Source organism: Tarenaya hassleriana, unplaced genomic scaffold (genome assembly GCF_000463585.1).
Source record: "Tarenaya hassleriana unplaced genomic scaffold, ASM46358v1 Cleome1, whole genome shotgun sequence".
Classification (NCBI taxonomy): Eukaryota; Viridiplantae; Streptophyta; class Magnoliopsida; order Brassicales; family Cleomaceae; genus Tarenaya; species Tarenaya hassleriana.
The window spans coordinates 7780574-7807455 of NW_010960187.1; the positions used below are offsets into that span (position 1 = coordinate 7780574).

Sequence of the window (26882 nt, forward strand, 5' to 3'; positions counted from 1 at the left end):
GCTGTGGCAGCCACTTTGCTGGCCCGGTTTATGAAATGAAAGACTATCTTGAGTGGACCGAAGGAAAGGGGGTAAGCTCCTTTCTGATCTTCATCCTTATATATGTTATGGCGAGACATATATGTACGTGTGTGTATGTTTTAAATATTAAATCTTGAGTTCCCTTTGAGAGGATGAGGAAGCGATTCTTGATCCACCTTCGGTACAACTTGTCAAAGTTTTTTGTTTGATTGTTTTCGTACTTTTTGTGCTTCAGATTTGGGCTACTGAGAAAGGAAATGCACCGTCACCATATGGGGCCACACTCCGAGCTCTTTTACAAGCTGGGATTTGCATGGCTTTGTATCTTTATTTAGTGCCTTATTTCCCGTTAACTCGGTTCACCGAACCCATTTACCAAGAATGGGGGTTCTGGAAAAGATTGGGTTATCAGTACATGTCTGGCTTCACAGCTCGTTGGAAGTATTATTTCATATGGTCGGTTTCAGAGGCTTCTATTATCATCTCTGGATTGGGTTTCAGTGGTTGGATCGATTCTTCTCCGCCAAAGCCAAAGTGGGACCGTGCCAAAAATGTTGACATTATAGGAGTTGAGCTTGCCAAGAGTGCGGTTCAGATTCCCCTTGTGTGGAACATACAAGTCAGCACTTGGCTCCGTCACTGTGAGTTTGCGGTTGAGTTCTACATCATAGTATAGTACTGTGCCAGAATATACCTTATCGCAAGTTAACCATTCTATTGTTTGGTACAGATGTATATGAGAGGCTCGTAAAGAGAGGGAAGAAAGCAGGTTTCTTCCAGTTGCTAGCTACGCAAACTGTCAGTGCTGTCTGGCATGTGAGTTCCTCCATGATATTACGCAGTTTTACCCTTCTTTGAATCTTTTCTTTGGTGTCGGTTATCTTCAGAACCGGGCAGGAAAATATTTCCACCACCATCTTTTTATGCTCACAAGCCTCGAATGTTGCTGTTTGCGTTGCTTCCTGTGTAAAAAACTCGTATAGCACAACGTATATGTTATGGAAGTTTATTGATGTTATCTTGTATCTGCAGGGACTATATCCTGGTTATATCATATTCTTCGTTCAATCAGCATTGATGATCGCCGGTTCAAGGGGTAAGTATAAGATACAATGTTATCGTCTTCTTCTACCGTTTATAACGAACTCAAAATTATATTATATATTCTGGACGGACGAGCAGTGATTTACCGATGGCAACAAGCCATTAATCCAAAGATGGGTATACCGAGGAAGGTGATGGTGTTCGTGAACTTCCTCTACACTGTATTGGTCCTCAACTACTCATCCGTCGGCTTTATGGTAATGATTCTCCTCCTCCCTCATCTCTCTCTCTCTCTCTCTCTCTCTCGCTCTGACTGGCATTCTGCTTCAGTTGCTGAGCTTGCACGAGACAGTCACTGCCTATGGAAGTGTACATTACGTAGGAACGATCGTGCCGATAGTCGTGATCCTCCTTGGATACGTCGTTCCAGCCAAACCGCCGAAGCCCAAAGCACGTACAGAGTGAGTAACGTGAAGAATGGTGTGCTGTCGATTCTTTACTCTCTCTCTCTTCTCTCCCGTTTCACTTCAGCGCTTCTCTTCTTCTTTAACTCTGATTTTTATGGACATGTTTTGGGCTCCCACAGCTTCTATAACTTAAGCTCTCTTCTTTCTCAGTTTTCTTTTTTTCATGTTTGATACGCAAAACTACGAACATGCATGCATCTATCCATGCATGCGTGTGTATGCCGAGAAGAGAAACAACAGGATATTGAGGAGGCCACAGGAGTGAAATCTGTGGATCTTGAATTTTCTAACTGTTAGTTTAAGTTTCCAAGTTTTTTATTAAAATTTTTTATAATGATTAGGATCGCGGAGAGCGTGAAATTCACACCCGATTAAATAATATAATCTACATGTTCAAGTCATCATTTTCCATCTGAATATGGAATTATGTCAAATCATCAATACAGTAAAATAATAATTTTTTTTTATTTGAATTATGATAATTGTCCAGATGCCCATCTCTCTTTACCCACTGGAAGATTAAAAATACGGGGAGAGATTCCATGTGACACTAACTGGTTTTTAATAGTTTGTTTAGGGCTAAACGCCAAACTGAAATACGGTTAAGATGGAAAGAGAGGATTAATCATGATGTAAGTAAACATTACCAAAAAGAGAAACGGTATGATTTGGAGCACTATGTACCCACACACACCCATATATATTGCAAAAAAAAAAAAAAAGGAAAAAACTTTTAAAAAATTATATATATTAAAAAATTAAAATTTTTTATATTCCATAATATAGAAATACAACATCCAAAAAATTAAAAACAAAATATAAGACAGAAATAAAAAAGAATGGATCTCATGCAACTAACACAAAAAAAAAAAAAACTAAAATGTTATACATATTATACACATGGCACCGTCCTACACCGCTCTCACGCATCTTTTTATGCTAAACATAGATAGAATTTGTATATAATATTAATTTATAAGCGTATTTAAATTGCATCTAAAACTCGAGATCCCTTCTTGAAAAAGAAAAAAAAATATGAAAAATAGATCTAATTTTGCCAAGAGATCAACAAAGACATGGACCATGTCGGCCATGTTACTCACTCTTTGTCAACAATCCATTATATATACATACATACATATATATATATATAAGACTTTTTAAAATGTTTCTTTCTAAATTCAAAGTCATACAAAATCCAATTTCGTCTCCTCTAATGAATACGCTATGTATGGACCCCCACCCCAAAAAAAAAGTTATGTCGTTTTTCTTTCATGTTAGATTTCATGAAAAAAGAGAATCCAACCAATGAGAAAAGCACTCCTCTGTCTTTTATATATATATATATATATAAATGTAAAACATAAACAAAATTGTCAATTCGGTGTCAGAAAAAAAAAGAAAGAAATTGTGAGGGTGTTTTTTTAAGAATATCTTGGACCACGGTACGAAACTCATAAAGGGACTGGCTATTGTGTATCGGTTTTTTTTTCTTAAAAAATGAATTATAGTTTTGGAAATTTTTGAAATAAAAATTAATGTCCATTAAATACTATATAACTATATTAAAATAGATTACATATATTTTCTATAAAGTACTATAATTTTGATAAATTTTAAATTTAAGTTAAAAAATCCAAATTTTTATTTAAAATTGATATTTTTATAGAAAAAATGAATATAAATATAACATAGACTAGACCGAAATTTAATATAAAGATTGAATCTATATTCATTTATTGAAAAATTCAAATCCGAAAATAAACACTTAAAATCTGAAGGAAAAAAAAAATCAATCTCTACCATTCTGTTTGATAGTGGTTTTTGTTGGGGATAATTTTTGGTAGAAAAACAAGCATAATTGAATTTGAATACTAAACTAAGTATAATATATCACTATATATATATATATATATATATATATAATACCGTGCAATGTAATCATTTGAGTTTGAATCCTTTTAGACTATCATATTTCTTTGGAAATTGGAAAGTACAAACCCACCACCAAAATGTCATATGGCCGACTGAGCCAAACAGCCAGTCATCACAAATAAGTTGGCCCCAAATTAATATCATATACACATACACATTGTATATATATATATATATAACGTGTGTGTGTGTACGTATAGACGTGGGATGTGGCTTAAATGGCACAAGTTTTTAAAGGATCATTTGCTGTTGGCCCTTTTCTTAGGATTTCGACGAGGACACGTCGTCATTTGATGAGTTTGACTTCAGAAACAAGCAAACAAACAAAAAACACCGCCTCTGATCTCTTACAATTATTGCTTGATTCTTTGATTTTTTTTTGGTTAAAGATTCTTTGATCTTTTCATGAAATAAATCATTCTTTCGGTTGTTTTGTTGGTCCGATCGATCGAAATCTTTATGTAGCGAGACGAATCTTTATACATCGTTCTTTTAAGTGATGTGTACGCGAAAATAACAAAAGCCCTAATTTTTTTTTTCGGACAACCCTAACTTTATACGGTCGATAGGACTGATCATTTAAATCCATTATCCATGGGTTTGCGGATACCTGATCTCATAAGTACCCGGAAAACGGATACTCGACACTGAATGAAGACGAAGACGAGTACTATAAGATGAAGACAAAGACAAATACGGATTTTATTTTCTCAAGACGGATATCCGGGTTATCCCTAAATATATAAATATGATTAAATATTCTTTTTTTTAAAATTATTTATTTAAATATTAGATTCTAACTTTTACAAATTAACATATATATTTAAAAAAAACTTTTATTAATCTATATATATATTCAAAGATTTATAATTTTTTTATATTTTAAACATATTTTTAAATTAAATAATATAATTTTATTAAATATTTAGTTTATATTTATTTTTAAATACAGGTATCCGCGGATACCCGTCTCTTAGTGGCGGGTACCCGGGGTTAATGGGATAGAGAACGAGACTTTGTTTTCCTAAAACACGCGAAAATGAAGATGAAGAAGAGATAGAGAACGAGACTTTGTTTTCATAAAACCCGCGAAAATGAAGATGAAGACGGGTATCTCCAAAATCGCGAGTATCCGATCCGTGCCCAACCCTAACCGTTGATGATTATGAACCATTTTGAGATTATATATATATATATATGTATATATACATGGCATTAATTGAAAATCAAATTAAGGAAAGGATTATTTGCAGTATATGTACAAGACAGAAAGGGTCCATGAGATATGGGAAAAGAGATATGTTGTCTGCTCTGTGCGGAGAAGCAAAAGCACGGAAATATTCATTTCACTTTTGAGTGATTATTATCTCTTTTGAACAACATTCAATGCCTTGTCTTATTCTTCTTCAGTTTTTATTATACATATGATATGAAATTGTTGTAAAATATGGAGGTAAATAGGAGTTATGATGAGGTAAAAGAAGCAGTACACTACACACAACGTGAACACATAATTCAATTATAGCCATATCATAATATATATATATATATATATATATCCATAATTAAACAGTGGAGATGTTTAATCAGAAGAGACGGACAAGCCGAATTAATTATCATAAAAAATCTTTTTTCACCAATTCTCATAAATTTTTCTAAACCCCTTTTTTTTATGATTAATGGCCATTACAAATAGATAATTGTCTCTGGACTCTTCAACCATTTCTCAAAACCCTAAATGAAAACATTGAAAGTAATGTGTATATATATATGTATTGTATGTAACGAAAGAAAGCCGCTTCCTCTCCATTTTAGTGCCCCTTTAATTTTGGCTCTCTATGTTGAAAATCTTCTGATCTTTTGCCGAGGATGAGAACATTATACAAAATACTTTTTATAATATTTATGGAATGTGGGTTCACTTCTCCATTTTCCTTTCCTTGGTTTTTCTATGTTATGGTTCCTCCAATTCCAAATAATTAGTTACTAAACTTTATATATATATATGTTCACATTCCTTTTTTGGAATTATTCAATATCTTACAATAACCGATAGAGTTTGATGTATGGATGGAAACGAAAAATATACGCGGCCGATCCTAAATAAATTTGTGACTAAGAAGATGTTAATGTTGATGTATATGTAATAACATATTTTGTGAAGTTAATGGTCGAATCTGAGTCTTCATGTGACACTATCATAACAAAGAATACCTTCATTAATATTCCTAAAAAATTCAATTAAATGTTACACTATATGTAAATATCTGCTTAAACTATACTACATATCCAAATTCATGATCTTTGAAAAATAATTTTCGAGCATTTCATATATATCCCGAAGATCATTCACCAACGGTTATTGGATCATCTAAATACAATTATGTATACGGTAAACACATATCTTTTAGGTAATTGACATATGTGTTCATTAATGATAACATTTCCTCGTTGCAGTTTAACCAAAACAAAATATAGTATGATTTATATCATTTTCCATTTGAAAACTAATTTTCAATTACAAGACAGGTCAAAGGTCAATAGATCCTACGTTTATCACCAAGCAGTAAAAAAACAATATATATATACCTGTATATATATTCCATGCTAATGCTATATCAAAGAAAAACCAAACCATATATCTTAAATATGGAGATTATAATAACTTTTAAAACTTCATAAATGTTCTCATATATATTTGTGCAAATACATTATACATATGTAAATACACATTAGTTGACCAATATATATATATATACATCTATCTGAAGATATATTTATATCACAAAGATTTTACTAACCATTCATAAAATTATAAAATAAAAAAAAGCGGCACATGAGAGAGCACAAACGCATGCACGTACGTACTACGTAGCAGAATTAGATTTGATCAAAACTACTAGAATAAAAAAAAATCGTAATTACATCTTATTAATTATTCGATCCACACTGATCGTATTCGCACACGCGCACAAAAGAGAGATTACAAATCTAAACCTATAATGCGAGATTCAAGAACATCCCAACATTCAGAAATCATTAATTATGCACTTTCTGATTTATATATTTTCAGGCTCTTTAATTAGGTCTTTTAATTTAGCACAATCTTTCTCAATTCTTTTTGTCGCAAATAATGTTATTATTTAGTAAGATTTTTGGGCATTGAACTTCATATATGATGGAGACCAAAAAAAAGACGTTCATATATATGGAATTGGTCTCCTCAAACAGGCAAAAGAGAAAGATCGATGGTCGCACATACATACGTATATATGTATATGTATATGTATATAGAGAGAGAGAGTCGACAAGAACTGATCAATAGCTCCACAAACTGTCTCCACCGTCCGAATTCTCCGGCGAGTCATCCGACGGAGGAGAAACCATCCACGGTGGCGGAACCAGCATCCCCTCCGCCATGTCAGCGAGCAAATTGTGCATGTTCAAGATAGCTTCTTCGTCCACAAACTCCGTCCCCGGACCCGCCGCCTGGTCACCACCTCCGTGACTCTCACGCGCTGCCGGAGACGCCAACCCACTTTTCCCTTCCTCCTTCTTCACCACAGCCGAGGCCGCCGCCGCAGCCGCCGCGATCCTTATATCCGCCGCGGAGGAGGAGCCCGGGACGGGGGATGACGTGGGCAGATTCCGGGAAGTTCAAGACAGCTTCGCCGCCTTTGAGGGCAAGAGCCGCGACGTCGTAGGCCGTGGCGGCCATCTCCGCCGTGGGATAAGTCCCGAGCCAGATTCTAGTCGTTTTCTTGGGCTCACGAATCTCGGAGACCCACTTCCCGCTCCGGCACCGGATTCCCCGGTACACCGGATGTCTTTTCCGGACACATGAATCTGCAGCGGAGACTGCGGCGGCGGCCATAGCGGCGGGGGGCAGCCGCAGAAGGAATAGTAGTGGTTTGGAGCGGCGGAGGGATTTCACACGTGCGAGGGGGAGTGTCACACGTGTGAGGAGGTGGAACATTTGCTGAGGAGGAAACTTTGGCTATAGGGTCTTTTGTGGGGTTTTTAGGGTCATCCATTACACATATATACACACACACACACAAAATAAGGGAACAGTGTGAGTGTGTATGTATATGCAGTTTATATGAATATGGCAGACAATTGTTTTTAGGGTTTAGGGAGAGATATCTTAATAGTTAAATATGAGATTGGAATCACGGTGAATTACGTGGGCATTGCGTGGGTTTTGTCAAATCCAGTTGTTCTTTACTCACTTTTACTGGGGATTTTTTTTTTGGTTGCCCTAAAGCTTTGTGGGGTTGGTTGAGGATGTTCCAGCCATCGTATTTATTAATTATTTGATATATTTTGAGAAACTTTGCAATGATTTGGATGTTAAATTTGGATTTTTTTGGTAATTTGTGCATCTCGACTGCCTTTTTTTCCCTGGCTTTGTGTATATATATTTATAAAGTTTCATCCATTTCTTAAGGTTTTTTATTTATAAAAAAAAAAATATGAGAGAAGTCAACACATATACTAGTAAATGTAAATGAGTTATTGTAGAAATAAAAAATCTTATTAAATACGCAGGTGCAGAAAATCTAATCGTCAAACACCAATGTATAAAGAAAATTATTAATTGTTTTAATGTTTTGGGTAAACGGGTATCCTCAATCAAAGCCAAAATTAATTTTTGGACGAGACATAAGTTTAGCATCTTCGTTTGTATTTGACCGATTGAATTATCCAAGTTTTGATGTTAGGTGTTAAAATAAGTTGGTTGAGGAAAATAAATTCCCGAATATATATATATATATATATATATATATATATATATTATAGTACACGCGTGTTTATATGTGTATATCCATGGGTGATTATCTAGTCACTTAGCTGTGTTTACAGTGTCAGTCCTAAGTTTGTGCTCTGGCTCTCCCTCTCTCCCACGAACTATCCACGGAAAAAGAATAGTGTTCGTACGGAAGTATGACCGAAGAATTACAATTTAAATAATATATAAGAAATAATAGAATTATATTTTATATATTACTGTCTTTTCTTTTTGGTTTATTTTTATAGAATTATGTGATACATTTTTTTTTATTGAATTATGAGTTTTACTAAAACTATGTTAATCTAACTAAATTTATTTAATTATCAATAGTATAATAAGAATAATTATCTTATAGTTTGTTAATATTTTAATACATTATGAGAAAATTATTTTTTATGATATAAAATTTGATAAAAATACAATAAAATGCATATTTACACGAGTCAAAAACTATAGATGGATGACTTACTCCATTCCATTTTACGAGAATTATTAGATATTGAATAATTGATATGTATATATATATATATATATATATATCCTTGAAATCTAAGAATAAAAATTTATACACGTCACATGAGGAATGCAACCACGTAGGGTATCATCCGACAAGCTGTGTTTTTTACTTGAGGGCGAAGGTTATTTCCCGAATCGTCTATTTTTTTATTTATACGAATCTTTGTAGTACTCTTTTTCTTTACAACTATAATTAAAATAATGCAAAATATTATATATATATATATATATATATATATATTCCAAATAAACCTTTTAGACGTTTCGCTTTGGATAGGTAATTGAAGTTCAACCCATTACTTTTGTAGGTGGCAAGTCATAACACATGGCTCTCTCAAAATCGTGTATATATATATATATATAAACACATCCAAGTTTGGGTGGCCTAGTGGTGAGAGAACATGCAAAGCATGTTCTTATTTTAGGTTCAAATCTAAATGTGGGGAGAGACATTCACATGGGAGATGTAGTCTCCCGGATTATCAAAAAAAAAATATATATATATATATATATATATATATAAACACAACAAAATACACATGTAAATATGGCTAAATAACACTTCATAAAAATAAATATTTTAATCAAGCAATAAAATTAAATGATCCAATTTAGGCTATTTTTCTCCGAAAAAAACGGATTAATCTGTTTTCATAAAAGTAATGGGCTGACACTGATGATACCGAAAGCACACAGGAATATTCACAAACCCATTTTCAAGTTGGGCTCACACGAACCTTCAATGGGCTTTTACAATAATTTCAAAATAAATGAAATTAAAGAGAATTATAATAATAATAATTTTAAAAAAAAATGAGGAAAAGGTGAGTGTAGGACACGCGCAAGCGACACTCACTAGACAGTATGAGCATTTAATGCGAGAGAAGATGTGGCCGACATCGTTTCTCACATTGTCGGAACGACAATATATCTTAGTATTTAATTAATTAACTAATTTATCATTTTTTTGTCAAACTAATTTATCATTTGTTAACATATTATATACTTTTTATTTTAGCTTTGGATCTTATCATCATCACTCAATATCGTCATCAGTGACATCTAGGTATGTAGCGTTATTATTATTTTAAATTTTGGAACTTACGTTTATATAGTTATTCACATATTTTCATATCCGCAACTCAATGAATTGTATTGTTATTTCCGTCCATAGAGTTTATCAAATACACATAATTTAAGAAAAATAAAAACTAATACAATAATAAATTTATGCAATTCCCCTTTTAAAATTCCGATTACGTTGCAAATTGTCTTCTTATCCGCAGAATAGGATATAAGGAAATGATTATTACATATACTATATTCCGTTGAAAAGCATGAAATTGTAAAAATGTAAATAGGTCTCCCACGCAAATCCCACGTGTTTCCAAACATGGAAAATCACTCACGTGCTTTAAATCCCCAAAAATATAAAAAAAAAATGGATATTAAATCACGTGATTGTGGAATTAAATAGTAAAAAAAATCTCACTGATTCTTCTGCGGCACAGGAGTTAATATAATAACAAATACTAACTGCTAGGTGTTTAATTAAAAACAAAAACTAATAATTAGGCTAACAAAAACAAATTTTTTTGGTGATAAATAATAGCTGATGTGGACATATGTCTGCCAGGCTGGCGACTTTTAAGCAACTCCATGTCAGTCCCGTGTTCACCTCGCATCCAGTGGGCCCACAATATCCTATATATATATCCCTCATTCACTTCCTCTCTGCTTCAGACCTCCAACAACCAAACCCAAAAAAAAACATCGAATTTCAGTTCACCATTTTCCGGCAAAATCTCCATTTTCCGGCGAAGTCTGCGAGATATGAGAAATGACGAATTTGTCCTGGCCGAGATGCTGCCGAAGAAGAGAGCCGGTCGGAAAGTGTTCAAAGAGACACGTCATCCTGTCTACAGAGGAGTACGCCGAAGAAACGGCGACAAGTGGGTATGCGAAGTACGTGAACCGAAGCACCAACGGCGTATATGGCTCGGCACCTATCCCACGCCGGAGATGGCGGCGCGTGCACATGACGTGGCCGCACTCGCTCTCCGCGGCCGTTCCGCCTGCCTCAACTTCGCAGACTCCGCCTGGTGCCTCCCTTCGCCGGATTCCGACGATCCCGACGTCATCCGGAGCGCGGCGGCTGCGGCGGCGGAGATGTTTCGTACGCCGGAGGTAGGGAGTGAGATTACGGTTTTGCCCTCCGACGGTGGAGGGTCTGCGGAGGAGGAGGAGATGACGATGATGAGTAGAATAGCGGAGGAGCCATTGATGTCGCCGCCACGGCCGATGTACTACTACGGGGATGTCGGCTCATGTGTGTACGTGGATGATGATAGTTCCTATGATGACGTGTCCTTGTGGAGTTATTAAATTCACATGTATCTGTGTGCATGCGTGTGTGTATATATATGGAGTGTGGTTAGAACTTAGATCCTCTGTCCAAGATTCTTTGACGGAACTATTTGTCAGATTCCTGGAACCTTCTGAAGGTTTATTTTTTCTGAATGTGACACAATATTAATTAATTAATTAATTAGTAGGTTGATTTTAATTTTATGAATTAATCAAAGTTAATTAAGATTATGGTGTGGGTGTTTTTTTTATTGGATATTTGATATTTGAAGCATCCATTCGTATACGGAGTGTGTTGGTGTTCGAAGCCATGGCGAGGTTCTTCGGACAAGTCTCCGTCATCTCCCTCATCGCTCTCTTCGGCGCCGCCACCACCACCACCATGGCAGCATATTACTTCTTCCCAAGAGATGAGGCCTTTGGTATAACGGCTGGTAATTTTAGACCAAACTCTTCCTCCATTGAAGATCACAAAACACAACAAAATCTGATTCATAATTTTCACATCACACACACAATACACACACAAACATGTGTGTGTATATATATATATATATATCATGTAAGTAAACCCCTGAGTTTCCTATTCAAACAACAGTATCCGCAAGAACAAGAACAGTTAAACGACGCCGTTTAATACAATTCCACTGCACACGCTATGGTCCTGAAGCTTTGAACGACGAAACACGAGCTTTTTTTGGGACAGATCCGGCAGTTTTTTACAGATGGGTCAGATGCCAAAACCAGCTGTACACTTGAAAATTGCTTCCTTTTTCTTTTCCTTTGCTTTTAGCACACGAGCGATAATCTGAGGGATTGCCCGGTGGGAATATGAGTGCAAGATGCCCATCTGATCATCGACTCTGTGACTGCAACGTCGACGATGAGCTGATCGAGCTCGCCCAGCCCTATGGTTCGGTTCCTCTTGCTGTGCATTCCCGATATTCTCGACCAGTTTGCTCTCTCCCTTCTTGTCTCTGTCTTCACCGGTTCTGTCTCCCCCCTAGTTTCATGCTTTGTCGGGCTTGTCTCTACAGTTCAAGAAAAGAGATATGGTCAAGATGCGAAGGGGAAATGCCCTGAAAAGGCCTCGAGCTCGAGCTCAAGCTCTTGTCAATTCAAACCGTTTAATGGCTACAAGGGCAGTTCTACCTTCAAGTTTTTCATCTTTCCCGGGGCCTGGACTGAAAAAGGTAAAGCTTGGCATCGAGGGAAATCCGGTCAAGAATCCATCTGAGGCACATTCTGCGTGCCCATCGAAAGAAAACCCTCCAAGTGCCGGGGTGTTATCCGCAACTAGGAAAGACGAGAACGAGTTCTGTCCCGTTGATTGCACATATTGGCCGACATTAAAGCTATAATCTTGATCACGGGAAACGTATTGGGTGGAGAAAGAATCTCCCCCGATCTCCATCCCTTCGCATCCAAAGCCATTGCGATCATAGTTTTCTTGAGCTGATTCAGATAATTGCTCCATCCAGGAGTGAGCTTCAAATAAACACAACCGAAAAATGATCAGATTAATACGTATCAGAAGTTATTGAAACTCATCAAGACTCGTAACTACAGCATCTCGCAACTTCTTCGTTCTCTCATAACTAATCTGATTTGTCTTTAGAAATTGAATGAGGAAAGTCAATTGGGAGCTTACCATTTATGAATTTTGTCAGTATCTTACTTAAGAAAAGATCTAAAGAGTGAAAATTTGCAAGCAGAAAGCAAGAAAAAGGCCGGTGGTTTGGCTAGTTTGAAATGTGAAAAGCATCATGTAAGTAAACCCCTGAGTTTCCTATTCAAACAACAGTATCCGCAAGAACAAGAACAGTTAAACGACGCCGTTTAATACAATTCCACTGCACACGCTATGGTCCTGAAGCTTTGAACGACGAAACACGAGCTTTTTTTGGGACAGATCCGGCAGTTTTTTACAGATGGGTCAGATGCCAAAACCAGCTGTACACTTGAAAATTGCTTCCTTTTTCTTTTCCTTTGCTTTTAGCACACGAGCGATAATCTGAGGGATTGCCCGGTGGGAATATGAGTGCAAGATGCCCATCTGATCATCGACTCTGTGACTGCAACGTCGACGATGAGCTGATCGAGCTCGCCCAGCCCTATGGTTCGGTTCCTCTTGCTGTGCATTCCCGATATTCTCGACCAGTTTGCTCTCTCCCTTCTTGTCTCTGTCTTCACCGGTTCTGTCTCCCCCCTAGTTTCATGCTTTGTCGGGCTTGTCTCTACAGTTCAAGAAAAGAGATATGGTCAAGATGCGAAGGGGAAATGCCCTGAAAAGGCCTCGAGCTCGAGCTCAAGCTCTTGTCAATTCAAACCGTTTAATGGCTACAAGGGCAGTTCTACCTTCAAGTTTTTCATCTTTCCCGGGGCCTGGACTGAAAAAGGTAAAGCTTGGCATCGAGGGAAATCCGGTCAAGAATCCATCTGAGGCACATTCTGCGTGCCCATCGAAAGAAAACCCTCCAAGTGCCGGGGTGTTATCCGCAACTAGGAAAGACGAGAACGAGTTCTGTCCCGTTGATTGCACATATTGGCCGACATTAAAGCTATAATCTTGATCACGGGAAACGTATTGGGTGGAGAAAGAATCTCCCCCGATCTCCATCCCTTCGCATCCAAAGCCATTGCGATCATAGTTTTCTTGAGCTGATTCAGATAATTGCTCCATCCAGGAGTGAGCTTCAAATAAACACAACCGAAAAATGATCAGATTAATACGTATCAGAAGTTATTGAAACTCATCAAGACTCGTAACTACAGCATCTCGCAACTTCTTCGTTCTCTCATAACTAATCTGATTTGTCTTTAGAAATTGAATGAGGAAAGTCAATTGGGAGCTTACCATTTATGAATTTTGTCAGTATCTTACTTAAGAAAAGATCTAAAGAGTGAAAATTTGCAAGCAGAAAGCAAGAAAAAGGCCGGTGGTTTGGCTAGTTTGAAATGTGAAAAGCCTTTCCAAAGACTTCTTTATCAGGGATCCAATCTATAACCACAGTATCAACCTCAAAAGCCTTAGATGCACATCACATCATTTAATGACATACCTAAAACCTGGTCAGCCGTTAATCGTTGGGAAGGATCTATGCTGATCATTCCCTGGATCAAGGCCTTAGCCGAAGAAGTTATACGGTCCCATGGGTCAGGAGGAAATCTCAAATCTGCAGCCCTGACAGCATCAAAAATCTTCGACTTAGTCTTTCCCCAAAAGGGTGGGACCCCACTGAGAAGAATGTACAAAATAACTCCAGCACTCCATACATCAGCAGCTTGATTATAGCCCCCAGATAATACTTCCGGAGCTATATAAAACGGGCTACCAACGGTTCCATTCAACTTTTCGCCTGCTCACCAGAAAACTTATGTCTTAGAAATACAGAGTCCATGCAAAATTTTCTGGATTTGGAACTTTAAATGACACCATCTCTTACCAGATTTGATAAAGGTTGCCAGACCGAAATCTGCCAGTTTAATGGGAGATGAAGAAGACGTCGTGGCCAACAGAATGTTTTCAGGCTTCAGATCTCTGTGAACAATACCATTATCATGACAAAACTTGACAACTTGCATCAGATGCTTGAAAAGAACCCTAGCCCGAGACTCGGAAAATCTTCCATATTTCTCAAGCTGGTGGAAAAGCTCACCACCTGCACATAATTCCATCACGAGATGCACATAATCCTCCTCCTCAAAAACTGCCTTGAGATTAACGACATTCGGGTGCCCGGCTAATTTGGTCATTATTCCAATCTCAAGCTTGACGCTCCTCATGTCGTCCCGTGTTACAAGTCTGTCTTTGGAAATAGACTTGCAAGCGAGTCTCTCTCCTGTTAACTTATCAGAACATACTCTTATCACGCCAAACTGACCCCAACCTAACTGTTCCCCGAGCAAATATCGATCTTTCAAGTTTGAAACATGAACCGGGTTTAGAATGGTCTCGCTAAGGCTTGCAACTTTATAGCAGTTGCTGAACTCAAACAAGGGCTGGCTTGTATTCTCCTTATCAGGCACGTCCATGCCAATATACCAACACTCACTTGTCCAAAGCACAAACCAAAACTTCAAAGCCTATATTCTAATTCTACGAGCGATGAATCTTATCTTAGACACACTCCTTGAAAAATCAACAGTAATTCCAAGCTCAGAAGGAATCTGCAAACTACCGGTTATGCATAATCCAAGCCATCTTCTTTCTTCAACGCGTTAAAACATGCTACGCAAGCTGCATTCTTTCTTGGACCCTCTGATCTGAGAATTTTCAAGACAGAAACTTTAGAGACAAGGGTTGATCTACAATTTGAGTCACCAAAAACAGAAATATTTCACCAAATCACTTTTTTGATTAAAACATTTCACGAGTTTCCGGAATTAAACACCAATTTGTTACCAAATCAGCTTGAAACTAAGCAAGCTAAACAAAACCCATGATCGATTTCCCTTCACAGATCGAAAAAGTAGAGTCAAATTGACATCGGAATGAAGATTCGTACTAAAACCCTACATAACGCCAAAACCCTAGCTCTAGAACACAGAAGGCATCTCAGTATTGGATTAATCGACGAGAAAATGTTAAATTCAAGCATTCAACACCACTAAACCTACGGGAATCTGAACCATGATCAAACCAGAGAGTTCGAGAAAACCCCCCACAAAAGGCAAAAATCTAACATAAGCGGAAGGAGATGGCTTCGGTTTTACCGGAAAATTTCATCGAGAAATGACACAAAGATTGAGAATTTCACCTTTTCTCAGAGGAATCCCATAGAAGAACAAGAACAGCTATGCGTTGCAGCGAAGAGACCTGACCCCGTCTTGTGCTCTTTTCTCTCTCTCGTTCAAAAACTACTCCGTGTCTACGGGTTACCGGCAGAACCTGTTTCTAGTTCCCTTAGTTCCATAAAAGTCTAAATTTATAATTGTACCCCACTGCTTTACTCATATTTTAATAAAACCTCGTAAACTTTTAATTATTGTTAAATCCCACCCCCGAATGCAATTTATGTACAATTCACAGCTTTAATGGGTCTGTATCAATTAAATACTGGAACTAATGAACTGAAATATTTTCGATAAATATTGATTTTGTTGAGCTATTTACTTCTTGTATTATCTTTAAAAATGTGGATAAAAAATATAAGTCTATAGAAAAGGTGAAATAAGAAACTTCAAAATGAAAAAATTGTGATTTTTTATAATTTTGAAATTATTAATAACGATATTTCAAAGATTATGAAACCGAATGGATTTGGTGTTATCATATTAACATATAAAAAATAATATGAGTTTTAGTATTAGATTATCAATGTTATATAGCTTAAACTAATTTATTAATTTAGTCCATGTCGGTTCCTATACTCTTAATAAAAGCGGAAATGAGAGGAATATTATGATGTTTTGGTTGGCCTATCGATTGCTAAGAATACAGGTGTTGAAATGGAATATAAATAACATATAGGGACTTAAGGATAATTACGTTGGGCTCTAACACATAGGTTGCCAGTAATATGTCTCCACGTGTCCACTGGGCCACCTTGGTCGCTTGCAATTACTACCCGTTACTCGAATCCCACATGCTCGGTGATGATTATTCCACATTCCTTTTTTTCCTTTACTAATTCATTTATAAAATTTATTTTTAATAACGATAGTATTTTTTTGGTAATGCTAAGTATTTTTGCTACTTTGACTATTACATTTGTCACATCTGTGATTCTATACTAAGCACGTAAAATTAATTACATTATTTATGACTAAAGTAAATAAATAGGTAGATTGTTATTAACAAATTAAATACTTTTTTACCCAAAAATAATAATTTAATATCTCTTTATTATAAAAAAAAATGTTTGACCTTTTGCCTGTGGAAGTCGTAGTTATCGCGGCGGATGTGGAGCCCACATAAAACCCAATGGGGTACTGCCACGTGGAAATATCTGAACCGTCGAGAATGAAGCGGGACCTTGCTTTGAAGTGTGGTGGACCTCCTACGTGGAATATAAATTGCTTGTATTTATTAAAGTCTGAAGGCAGTCCAAGAAGAGAAGACAACGGATTATGGAATTGTTTTTTCTTCTTTAAATTACAAACAAATTGCTCATTTTTTATAATTTTTCTTCTTAGAGAATTCGTACGTTTTAATTGCGGATTTGCAAAGTCAACTGTCAAATTCAAAAAATTAAATAACAGCTTGTATATTCTTCTTAGAGAATTCGTACGTTTTTATCATTATCAATTTATCGCTAAACAGAGAATATGTTTAAATTTCATATATATATATATATATATATATATATATATATATATATATTATTGTTAAACTTTAAATTTAATCTTAACTAACGGAGCTTATTAGTTATTACTGCTTAATCATTTTTGTTCTCATAATCACGTGGTAATACTTATATTGTACACTACATTAGGAAACGAATGACGTGACACTTTAATATAAACATAGTGGTACACATATATTGATTATGTAATCATATATCCGCATATCAATTGTTTTTTCTTCATTATAAGTAATTAGAATATTTTTTCCGTTGAAATATTAACCTTTTATGAAAATTAAGAAAAAGTATGAAAAAGTGTGCTCACACGATGATATACAAAAACACCCAAGATTCTATTTCCTTGGTAAAGGTGAAGTACAACTCGTTTTTGTTGAAGTAGCACTCACCCACTCGTTTTACTCCCCTGAGCAAAACCTCGTACCACAAGAAATTCTATCAGCCCAAACACTTTGTGTGCAACGCACACCACGTGTTATCCTAGACCCGTCTAGGCCTGTGAGCGGTTCGCCAGTTATTTGACGACTCCCCCTCAGATACACCTCTCACTCTTTCAAGTAACGCTCACCAGTGTTTCCCCATACAAATAGAACTTACATATTTTTCTACTCAAATCTCTCTCTTTTCTTTATGCTCTCTCAATAGCAATGGTCTTCGACCCCTTCTCTGTATGTGCAGCTCCCCTTTTATGCTTTTCTTCTCTTGATATGTGTCCACGTTCTTACTCAATCATGTTGTCTATTCTCATTTAATAATGTTTGACTTTTTCCATGTGCTTCATACTTTCCTCCTTTCTTTTATGTTTGCTCCATACTTTCCTCTTTTTGCTCCATGTTTTCATGTTGTCTCTTTGTCTTTCTTGATTGAATTATTAAGCATTTTACAGACATTAACAAAGTAAAATATTTTATTATCCACGTCAGACCAAAACACAAGGAAAATTTAATCATGATTTGTTTTCTAATTTGCTTGGGGGGTTTTTAATGCATTCATACCATTAGAAACTCAATCATATTGAACGAATTATAAATAGAATGAAGAATGTCAAGCAAATAAAAAGTTATTATGATTAAAAAAAATAGAAAATCAAAATGAGAAATATTAGAATATGACGGAGGATATACCATAATGTCTTGCTAATGGGGAATCCCCTCTACTTCTCCCCACGGCATCCAATAATAATAATAATAATAATAATAATAATAATAATAATAATAATAATAATAAGAAGTATTGCTTAACTTTCGTATGCACAATGATATTTTTTGAGGTTTCTATCTACTATGGTATAAATTTCAGTTTATGGTTATAATCTTAACATTTTTGCATTCCGTAAATTGAGAGAACAAAAAATATCGCAAGTTAAATTATAAGTTTCTATAAAAATTTAGACACAAACTATACAGTTGTTTACAAAATATGATAATGCTAAAAATATATCCTTTTTAATATCTTCAATGACTTTTCTTTAATAAGTTTTGATGGACAATTGTTTTTTGATATAGTAATATGTTAGTGAGTTAAATAAAAATACAAAATAAAAATATATTGAAAATGCTTTGAAATGATATATAAAATTAATTGTTAAAAATATAATATTCAGGTAAATGATATGTTAAATACCTATAAATGCAAAGCAAATGGATTAAAATTTGGATACAGTTTCCAATTTCATCCCAAACGTTTTTAGTAAAAAACATTTGGAGAACAAAAAATATCATACGTTGCTCCTATAAATTTAGATTGTTATAAGTACATATTATATTTTGAGATATTTTGTATTTGTATTTTTATATTTTTAAAGCGAAGTTTTGGGTGCTTTTAAAGTAAGCGAAGTTACAGTCACAGATCAAGAATATCCAATGGCATATGCTAATGTATGTATCCCCTATCGGGTAACTTTTTTACTTATTTCTCAAATCAAATCTTAAATTAGATTATATAATTTGTAAGGTTTGACAATGTGATCGAATTGTATATTAAAATTCATGAAGTTTTATCCACAATTTTCAGGGAATTTAGATTATGTGTATGCATGAATTTAATTTTAATTCACGATTTTGTTATTTCCATTATTTTTTACGTCGTGAAACTGTCTAAAGTCAAAAGGAATAAAACTTAAAATTTCAATATGTTTGACATAGGAAAAATAATGGAATTATCCTATATTCTTTTAGGTAAATTCCACATCCGATATTTTATGAATACATGTATATATATATATATATATGTGTGTGTGTGTGTATCCACATCCATGGATCCTCATGAGAGATGAAGAGACATACGAAGAGCCTGTAAGCTCACTAGTTCTAGGGCTTCTCTCCTTTGGCAGGTTCTTCTTCCCACAAACTAAACACATATACATACAGTGATACAGACACACACACACACACATATACACATGATAACTATGCAATATGATTCATATATATATATATATATATATATAATTTGTGGTAATTTTATGTGGATTTGAGATTGTGACCCGCCAAAGGAGAGTTGCCCTGCAACTGGTTCAGTTTAATGGTAAAGAAAAAAGCAAAACCACATAAGGGTAATTAAATGTTGTCTATTGCATTCAATGTAATGTTTAATTTCTTAATCATATTACATATTAGTATTGTTTTATTTATTCTTCAAAGCAATGAAGAATTGTTTTGTGATTTTTAATACTCGAATATTTAGTACTTTGTTAACATCCATGATAATTTTGGATAATCAAGGATTAAAGGTATTATGATTTAATTTATTGATTTTTTTTTGTGTGTTAGTTAATTTCTTGTATGTATTGCATAAGTTTTCTTATGATTAGGTAAGTCTCCAACCATTACTGTAAATTATTATGCTGGAGAAATATAATTATGTTAGCACATACTGATAATATATATATATATATATATATGAATCATATTGTGACAATTTGTTTATTATTTTTTTACTTAACCTCTGTCTTCTTGTTCTTGTTCGGCTCAAACACGAACTTGACAATCGACTCCTTGATTCCGGAAACTCGGCCTTCAACTTGGCTGCATCGAGTTCATTGTTACTCCTCGGGGCGACAATCGCTTTCGCATGTTCTTCCACCGTGAAGTTCTTCCACGTGAAGCCCGGTCGATGTACTCTCTCTACATCTCGAGGATCTCGCTGTGGCTAACAACTCCCGGGTTGGTGAAATTCCAGATCCCTGTTAAGTTCCGCCTTGCCATCTCGATGGATATTGGGAGGAGCTCGTTGAGGATTGTCATGGAGCGAGTTGGGAATGTCATACCGGGTGATTTTGGTTGTGAAGTTTCGTGGGTTGGAGAGATCGGTGGATATAGGCATCCGACCACGGAGAGTGCATACGTTGTCGTAGTTCTCGAGCAGTTCCTCCGCCTATTTAGGGTCACAAATCAAGAATACTTAGAACTACACGATAGTATCGAACTCAAACGAGTATTGTGAAAAAACTAAAATCCAACAGTAATGACACAAGATCCTTAAACCCACATAGCCCAATCCAAACCCAAAAACCAAAGTCTACAAACAAATATAACATGTCTGGTCCCAAGTAGTTGGCTTGTTGGTTGACATTTAATCCTTTTAACACCAGAGATCAAAACAGCATCCAACATTTTTCCTACCTAGAATCCGGTTAACTTGATCCAAAACCCTAGTGATGCTGTAAACTTGATCCACATGAATGGTTTCAACACCAAAAAGAATAAGAAACAGTATCCGATGATTCCCATCCAGCCAGTTACTCTGTGGCTAACGATCAACAATACAGTATGAAAGACCATCATGAATATTGAACCAGTTTGATACATCTATTGGATCAGAATACGGTAATGCCATGGAATCAGAGATTCATATACATCATAGTCGTGGTCGTGGATCTGACACAAACGCATTCCAAATACATGATCTAGACGCTCAAACTTAGCATATCATAAGCTTTTCATCTGCGTAAAGGGTTCAAAATGTTAAAATGAAGAAGAAACTCACCATGGCCTTAGTCTTAGAGTAGAACGATCCGGTGAAATTGGGAATATCATCCTCCTTGAACCCGAGGCCAGACACAAGAGGATGACCCGAATCGTACTCGAATATACAACCCGTGGAGTAATTGATCAGAACCAATCCCTTCTCCTTACACACATCGGCGCGGGTTAGGGTTCCGACCACATTCGTACGGACAGTCTCTACCTTGTGGGACTCGCACCAGTCAATGTTGGGTCGTTCCGGTCACTCCGACGGCGTTGAGACATGGCTCGGCTTCACTGCCTCGATGTCCGCGAGCAGCGAGCGACGGTCCTCGAGCCGACCAGAGCCGTAGGTGTACGGAATGCCCTGAGATTTGCAGAGCTTGCCGAGCAGACCGCCGATCCAACCTGTCCGGCCGTAGATGAGAACGTTAAACGCCGCCGGCGAGTCGTTTGCCTCCGCACCCATTCTCAAGAACCTCGCCGGAGAGAGGAAGAGAGCGATCAGAACATGGTAGGAGAGAGAGACACGTTTGTGTTCAACGATGCTTCCATTAATCCCATTTTTGGGGGGGAATTCTTCAATTTTAGTACCTATACTTTTGAGACTTACGTATTTGACCCTAAGTTAATAAAGATGCGCCAAAGACCTTAATTTAATTTAGAAGGCCATTTGAAGAGGGGTTCTTACTGATATTAAGTTTCGTAACTAAATTACAAATAAAATTATGCCAAATTAGATCCGTGGGTCTAAAAACGAAGATAAATTTACGAGACTCGATTAATTTCTTAAGTAATTTTCAAGATGAAGATTGAGCAAAAGGATTAGAATCTGCTGCAGTCAATATACATATATTTAATTTGGCTTGAAATCATAAAGATCCAAAAGTTTATCATCCATGCATGTGCGCAGTCCAAAGAATTTCATTTATAAAAAATGTGTATCCACTTTATTTATCTAAAACTTATTATGAATATTACTTTATTTATGAGGAATTGAGTGTGTGATGGATCGTATCGCAGTCTGCAAGTCCGACGTCATTTCATTGTAATGAATTATTATTTATAATTGATGGGCAGATGCAAATCTTTGTTTTTATTTATAATTAATTAAGTAGTACATTTTTGCCTTATGTAATGATCTAAAAATTCAAATAAAATCTTGTTAATGACTTTTTATGCTGAAACACTAATGAGTATCATTGAATAGATAAGTAGCCAACGTATAAAAAGCCATCAATCATCACAATGGAGAGGTAGTCGAGCATTTTAATCACAGTTTCTATAACGATTGAGCATAGTGTACACATAAAAACATTGTCAAAATAAAATATATTGAAAAAAATTATAAAAAATACGAAAATTTATCTAATTAGGAACGCACTCGTGTTCCATGAAAGCAGGCAACGTCCTCGTAGCAGAAGCGGAGAAAACCCTAGAATGACCTACCATGGAAACTCTCAGAGCTTCTTCTTCGAAAGCTCTTCTCTCCATCTCTTCCCTTTTCACCCTTCTCTTCTTCTTCCTCGCCGCCAAAACCGCCGCCATTAAAACCAGACCGAGAAGCAAAACCCCCAGAACCACCGACCCCACAAACCCTCCAACCACCGATCTCCACCGTCTGATCTTCTCCCCCTTCTTGATCTCTCCTCCTCCACCATCCGATCTCCCGCTTTCCTCCTTCCTCGTCTCCGTCACCACCAACCCGAAATGCCCGTGCGTTTTCACGGCGCAGACTAACGGCGTTACCTCTCCCGTTAACGTCACTTTCCCGTCAAGTCCAAAGCTTGCGCACAAGGGTTTGTTCAAGAACGTTCTCTCCACCGATCTTGATACGTTCTGGAAATCGACGGTGATCGGATTCTTACCGGCGGCGAGGTTTATCTCGTAAGAACTACTAGTGTTGGTGAAGTCGTTGTTGATAGCGTTGTAAGCCAAGAGCCCTAGGACCGGAGATACGAGCTTGTAACCAGAAAGATCGTAGTTGGTGTAGTAAATGTCGGACCAATGTGAACCCAATATTTGTCGGACCAACAGAAGACGTTCGAGACACGGTTGAAGGATTGTTCCGACGCCGACATTGAACTCTTTGACTTGAGCTCCGTATCTCCGAAGGCTTCCACATCGGAATCTGACAGTATCCACTGTTATGCCGGAGTAGTTTGATGGGAGATGAACCGGTCGAAGAACGCCGGTTTTGATCGAGTGTTTCCTCAGAGATTTAAATGTGTAATCTCTAATGAGAAGATCGAGGAGTTTCGAAGATTCGATGAGCGGATTGGTCGAAGAATCCGCTGAATGAATAAGAAGGATCAGTGTGAACGTGAGAGAGGGAACGGAGAATTTCTCCATTTCGAGATCGACAGTATTGATTCGATCATATGAATGTTTTGTTTGTTTGTTTGTTTGTTGTAGTAATAGTTGTTGGCTTTGAATTGAAGAGGAAGATACATTATTTTGGATAAATTAAATTAAATTAAATTTTGTTGGCTTTGAATTGAAGTGAAAGGTATGCTTTTGTCGTTATATACATTTTATATGCCAAAGATGAAATGTTATTTTATGGAACAAAAGGTGGCACGATAGGTTTGAGTAAAGTTTACGTATACTAATGGAAAAATGTTAAATAATTTATTATACTCGTATAAAATGCGCAAAACATTCCATTTATAAGTATAGTATTATACCGGTTTGAGTACATAATATCAGTGTATCCATCCATATATACCATCGTATCTGTTACGTTATTATACCCAAAAAAAAAGGAATTTACATACTGAATTGGGTATCATATATCACCAGAGTCTATGTTAATGATTTGCGTGGAAATCCGACTATTCTTCAAGTTCAATCTACTCGCCTACTCGGTACTAGGGCTGGACGAACGGTCGGTTCTGGATTAATCGGTTATAGTTATTTTGGGTTCGGTTATTTTAGGTTATGAAAACTCATAAACAAATGGTTAATTAATTTTATTCGGTTCAGTTCGGTTCGGTTTCAGTTCGGTTCAGCTCGGTTTTGTCTATTTAAAACTATAACCAAACTATAACCAGATAAAGATTCGGTTCGGTTCGGTTTCGGTTCGGTTATAATATTTAAAAAAAAAATCAATTCATTTATAATTAAAAAATATTCAAAGAAAATAAAATATAAAATATTATAGTAATTATTTTAACATATAAAATAATAATATCTAAATTTATATTTTGACATAAAATTATTAAATAAATAAAGATCGTATTTTTTTAATGTTTATAACACACGAAACTTAAAAACAGTAATAAGAATGATAAAATACGTTTAAAATATAATAAAGCAATGATTAAATTAAGAATTCGCATATTCATATATGTATATAAATATATACAAATGAAAATATATAAACGGTTCGGTCAGATTCGGTTCGGGTTCGGTTATTTCGGGTTTTAAAAATTCATAGCCAAACGGTTAATATTTTTTAATCGGTTCAGATTCGGTTATTTCGGTTTTTGAAAAATCATAACCAATCGGTTATTTGACTCGGTTCGGTTAATAATCGAAATACCTTTATTCGGTTCGGTTCAGTTAATAACCAAATTATCCGAACCGAATGTCCACCCCTACTCGGGGTACCGGGGGAAAAAGAATAATTAAGGGAATAATAATAGTAGTAATAATAATAATAATAATAATGTTAATAATAATAGAAAGGTGGTTAACAAAAAAAAGAATAATAAAAATGAGATCATATGATATATATTTATAAATTAAATAAAGCTTGCGAATGATTGGTGTATTAACCATTATTTTAGGACAATAAATCTGAATTTTGTAAGAAAAACTAGAGACAATTTCCATAATTTTTAATAATGGCAAGAGTATTTATTTAATTTTTAAGGAAGATTACACACATCAAGATATATTTTAAAATTTTAATAAGTATCAATGGTAATTTTATCATTTTTCTAAAATAAATTTATAAATAACTTTTTTCCTTGATTTGTAAGATGTCCTGATGTTTGCAACGGTAATTTGAATTCGAAATAACACATATACATTATCGAATTATACCAGTATGACGTGGATACCCGGGTTTTAAATAATTTTGGATCGGAACTATCATTTTAGACACGTATTATTATTATTATTATTATTATTATTATTATTATTATTATTATTATTATTATTATTATTGTATTGGGACAAGAACTTCAAAAGTTGCATATTTTCTTCCGTTGACGTGAACCCCGCAACTAATTTTCTGAACAATCTTGCGGATGAATATAGCGTGTGATAATTCCAGCTGATCTTATATTATATAAATATATATATATATATATATTCATATCAACGGATAGTCGTTGATATTTTCGTTGCTATATTTCAACGGTTATTACCAACGGAAACTATCATCGCAAAATTGCAACGGTAGTTACCAACGAACTGGTCGTTGATATTAATATCAATGGAATTTTCATTGCAACATCGTTGCGATATAACAATGGGAAAATGTCGTTGCAATTTTATTGAAAACACTCAACGGACTATCCGTTGAAAATCCATTGCAAAATTTCAGTGGATTCTTATCGTTGAAATTTAACATATATATATATTATTTTGTCATATAACCATAGGTAGTCAACGATTGGGAAAAAAAGAGCCAAACACAGAGAAAATTCAAGAACGCCTCTCTGAAACATGAGACCAAATTCTAATCAACCGTACTAACGTGTCAAGAACTCTTTCTAAACATCGAAGGGAAAGATCACAAGATGATACGATAAAGAAAACATACATATATATATATATATATATATGTGCGTGTGTATGTATAGACTGAATCACCGGAAGTTGACGGCGCTTTTGTAGGTCATGCCGGTCTGCCAGCTGGGAGGAGCGACGTTCCAAGCGTAGATGGTGCGGCGGTCGGTGAAAGAGGTGATCCTGAAAGAGAGGGATTGGCCGTAGAGGGTGGAGAAGGCCTGGTACGACGCTCCCCAGTTGTGGCTCATCGCTATCCAATTCGTTCTCGACCCTTTCACCGCCATGCTCCCCACGTCACCCGAGCCCCCCACGTTCATCACGTACACCAGGAGCCAGTACGCGTTCCCCTGGAACTGGAACCTTATCCCTCCACTCCTTCTGCATGGTACCCTGCATATATGTATAGATATGTAACCACGCACACATGTATACACACATGCACGTATATATATATATATATATATATATATATATGTAAAGAAAAAAGAAAGGTACCTGCGGTAGGAGACGGGGATGATGCCAGCTTTCCAGTTAGCGATCCTCATGAAAGCAGGCTTGGTCATGTCGAAGTGGACACGTGGCGGATTGCACCAGCCACCATGGTTGGAGTCTTGTGACCAGTTGGGAGGGCAGAGGGTGGTGGCGGTCACGACGGTGGATGTATAACCCCCGTAGCAATTCGGCGACGAGACGCATCGGATCTCGAAACATTGGCCGCAGGCGG

The 26882-nt window shown here is 36.0% G+C and overlaps 6 protein-coding genes and 1 pseudogene across 6 annotated transcripts in view; 2 read left to right on the forward strand and 5 right to left on the reverse strand.

The window, feature by feature from the left end:
- LOC104818214 (lysophospholipid acyltransferase 1) overlaps positions 1 to 1828 on the forward strand; it is a 3400-nt gene extending 1572 nt beyond the window's left edge. The window contains exons 4-9 of the mRNA XM_010547703.2: positions 11 to 71; positions 257 to 662; positions 752 to 837; positions 1054 to 1117; positions 1204 to 1322; positions 1396 to 1828. Of these exons, the coding sequence (XP_010546005.1) occupies positions 11 to 71; positions 257 to 662; positions 752 to 837; positions 1054 to 1117; positions 1204 to 1322; positions 1396 to 1530 (871 nt within the window). The 3' untranslated portion in view covers positions 1531 to 1828. The remainder of the gene's footprint in view (positions 1 to 10; positions 72 to 256; positions 663 to 751; positions 838 to 1053; positions 1118 to 1203; positions 1323 to 1395) is intronic.
- A 4823-nt stretch (positions 1829 to 6651) lies between these two features.
- LOC104818222 (ethylene-responsive transcription factor ERF027) lies at positions 6652 to 7345 on the reverse strand. The gene is given in 2 exon segments (XM_010547715.1): positions 6652 to 7106; positions 7108 to 7345. Coding segments are annotated over 2 exon segments (555 nt in total). The 5' UTR covers positions 7342 to 7345; the 3' UTR covers positions 6652 to 6785.
- A 3187-nt stretch (positions 7346 to 10532) lies between these two features.
- On the forward strand, positions 10533 to 11332 carry LOC104818233 (dehydration-responsive element-binding protein 1E-like). The gene has a single exon (XM_010547726.1). It carries the CDS (start codon positions 10612 to 10614, stop codon positions 11161 to 11163), a length of 552 nt encoding a protein of 183 aa, XP_010546028.1. The 5' UTR covers positions 10533 to 10611; the 3' UTR covers positions 11164 to 11332.
- A 308-nt stretch (positions 11333 to 11640) lies between these two features.
- Positions 11641 to 15780, reverse strand: LOC104825260 (calcium/calmodulin-dependent protein kinase type 1D). Its single transcript, XM_019201643.1, has 7 exons — positions 15766 to 15780; positions 14592 to 15231; positions 14208 to 14504; positions 13504 to 13839; positions 13144 to 13382; positions 12298 to 12673; positions 11641 to 12176 (listed from the first exon to the last, which is right to left on the reverse strand). Exons 1-7 carry the CDS (start codon positions 15778 to 15780, stop codon positions 11935 to 11937), a joined length of 2145 nt encoding a protein of 714 aa, XP_019057188.1. The 3' UTR covers positions 11641 to 11934.
- A 4580-nt stretch (positions 15781 to 20360) lies between these two features.
- Positions 20361 to 21947, reverse strand: LOC104818241 (annotated as a pseudogene).
- Positions 21948 to 22675: 728 nt separating this feature from the next.
- LOC104818249 lies at positions 22676 to 23790 on the reverse strand. The gene has a single exon (XM_010547749.1). The coding sequence runs from the start codon at positions 23765 to 23767 to the stop codon at positions 22784 to 22786; it is 984 nt and encodes a 327-aa protein (XP_010546051.1). The 5' UTR covers positions 23768 to 23790; the 3' UTR covers positions 22676 to 22783.
- A 2237-nt stretch (positions 23791 to 26027) lies between these two features.
- The window catches only part of LOC104818261 (expansin-A18-like), a 3223-nt gene continuing 2368 nt past the window's right edge, over positions 26028 to 26882 (reverse strand). The window contains exon 3 of the mRNA XM_019204038.1: positions 26028 to 26548. Within this exon, the coding sequence (XP_019059583.1) occupies positions 26236 to 26548 (313 nt within the window). The 3' untranslated portion in view covers positions 26028 to 26235. The remainder of the gene's footprint in view (positions 26549 to 26882) is intronic.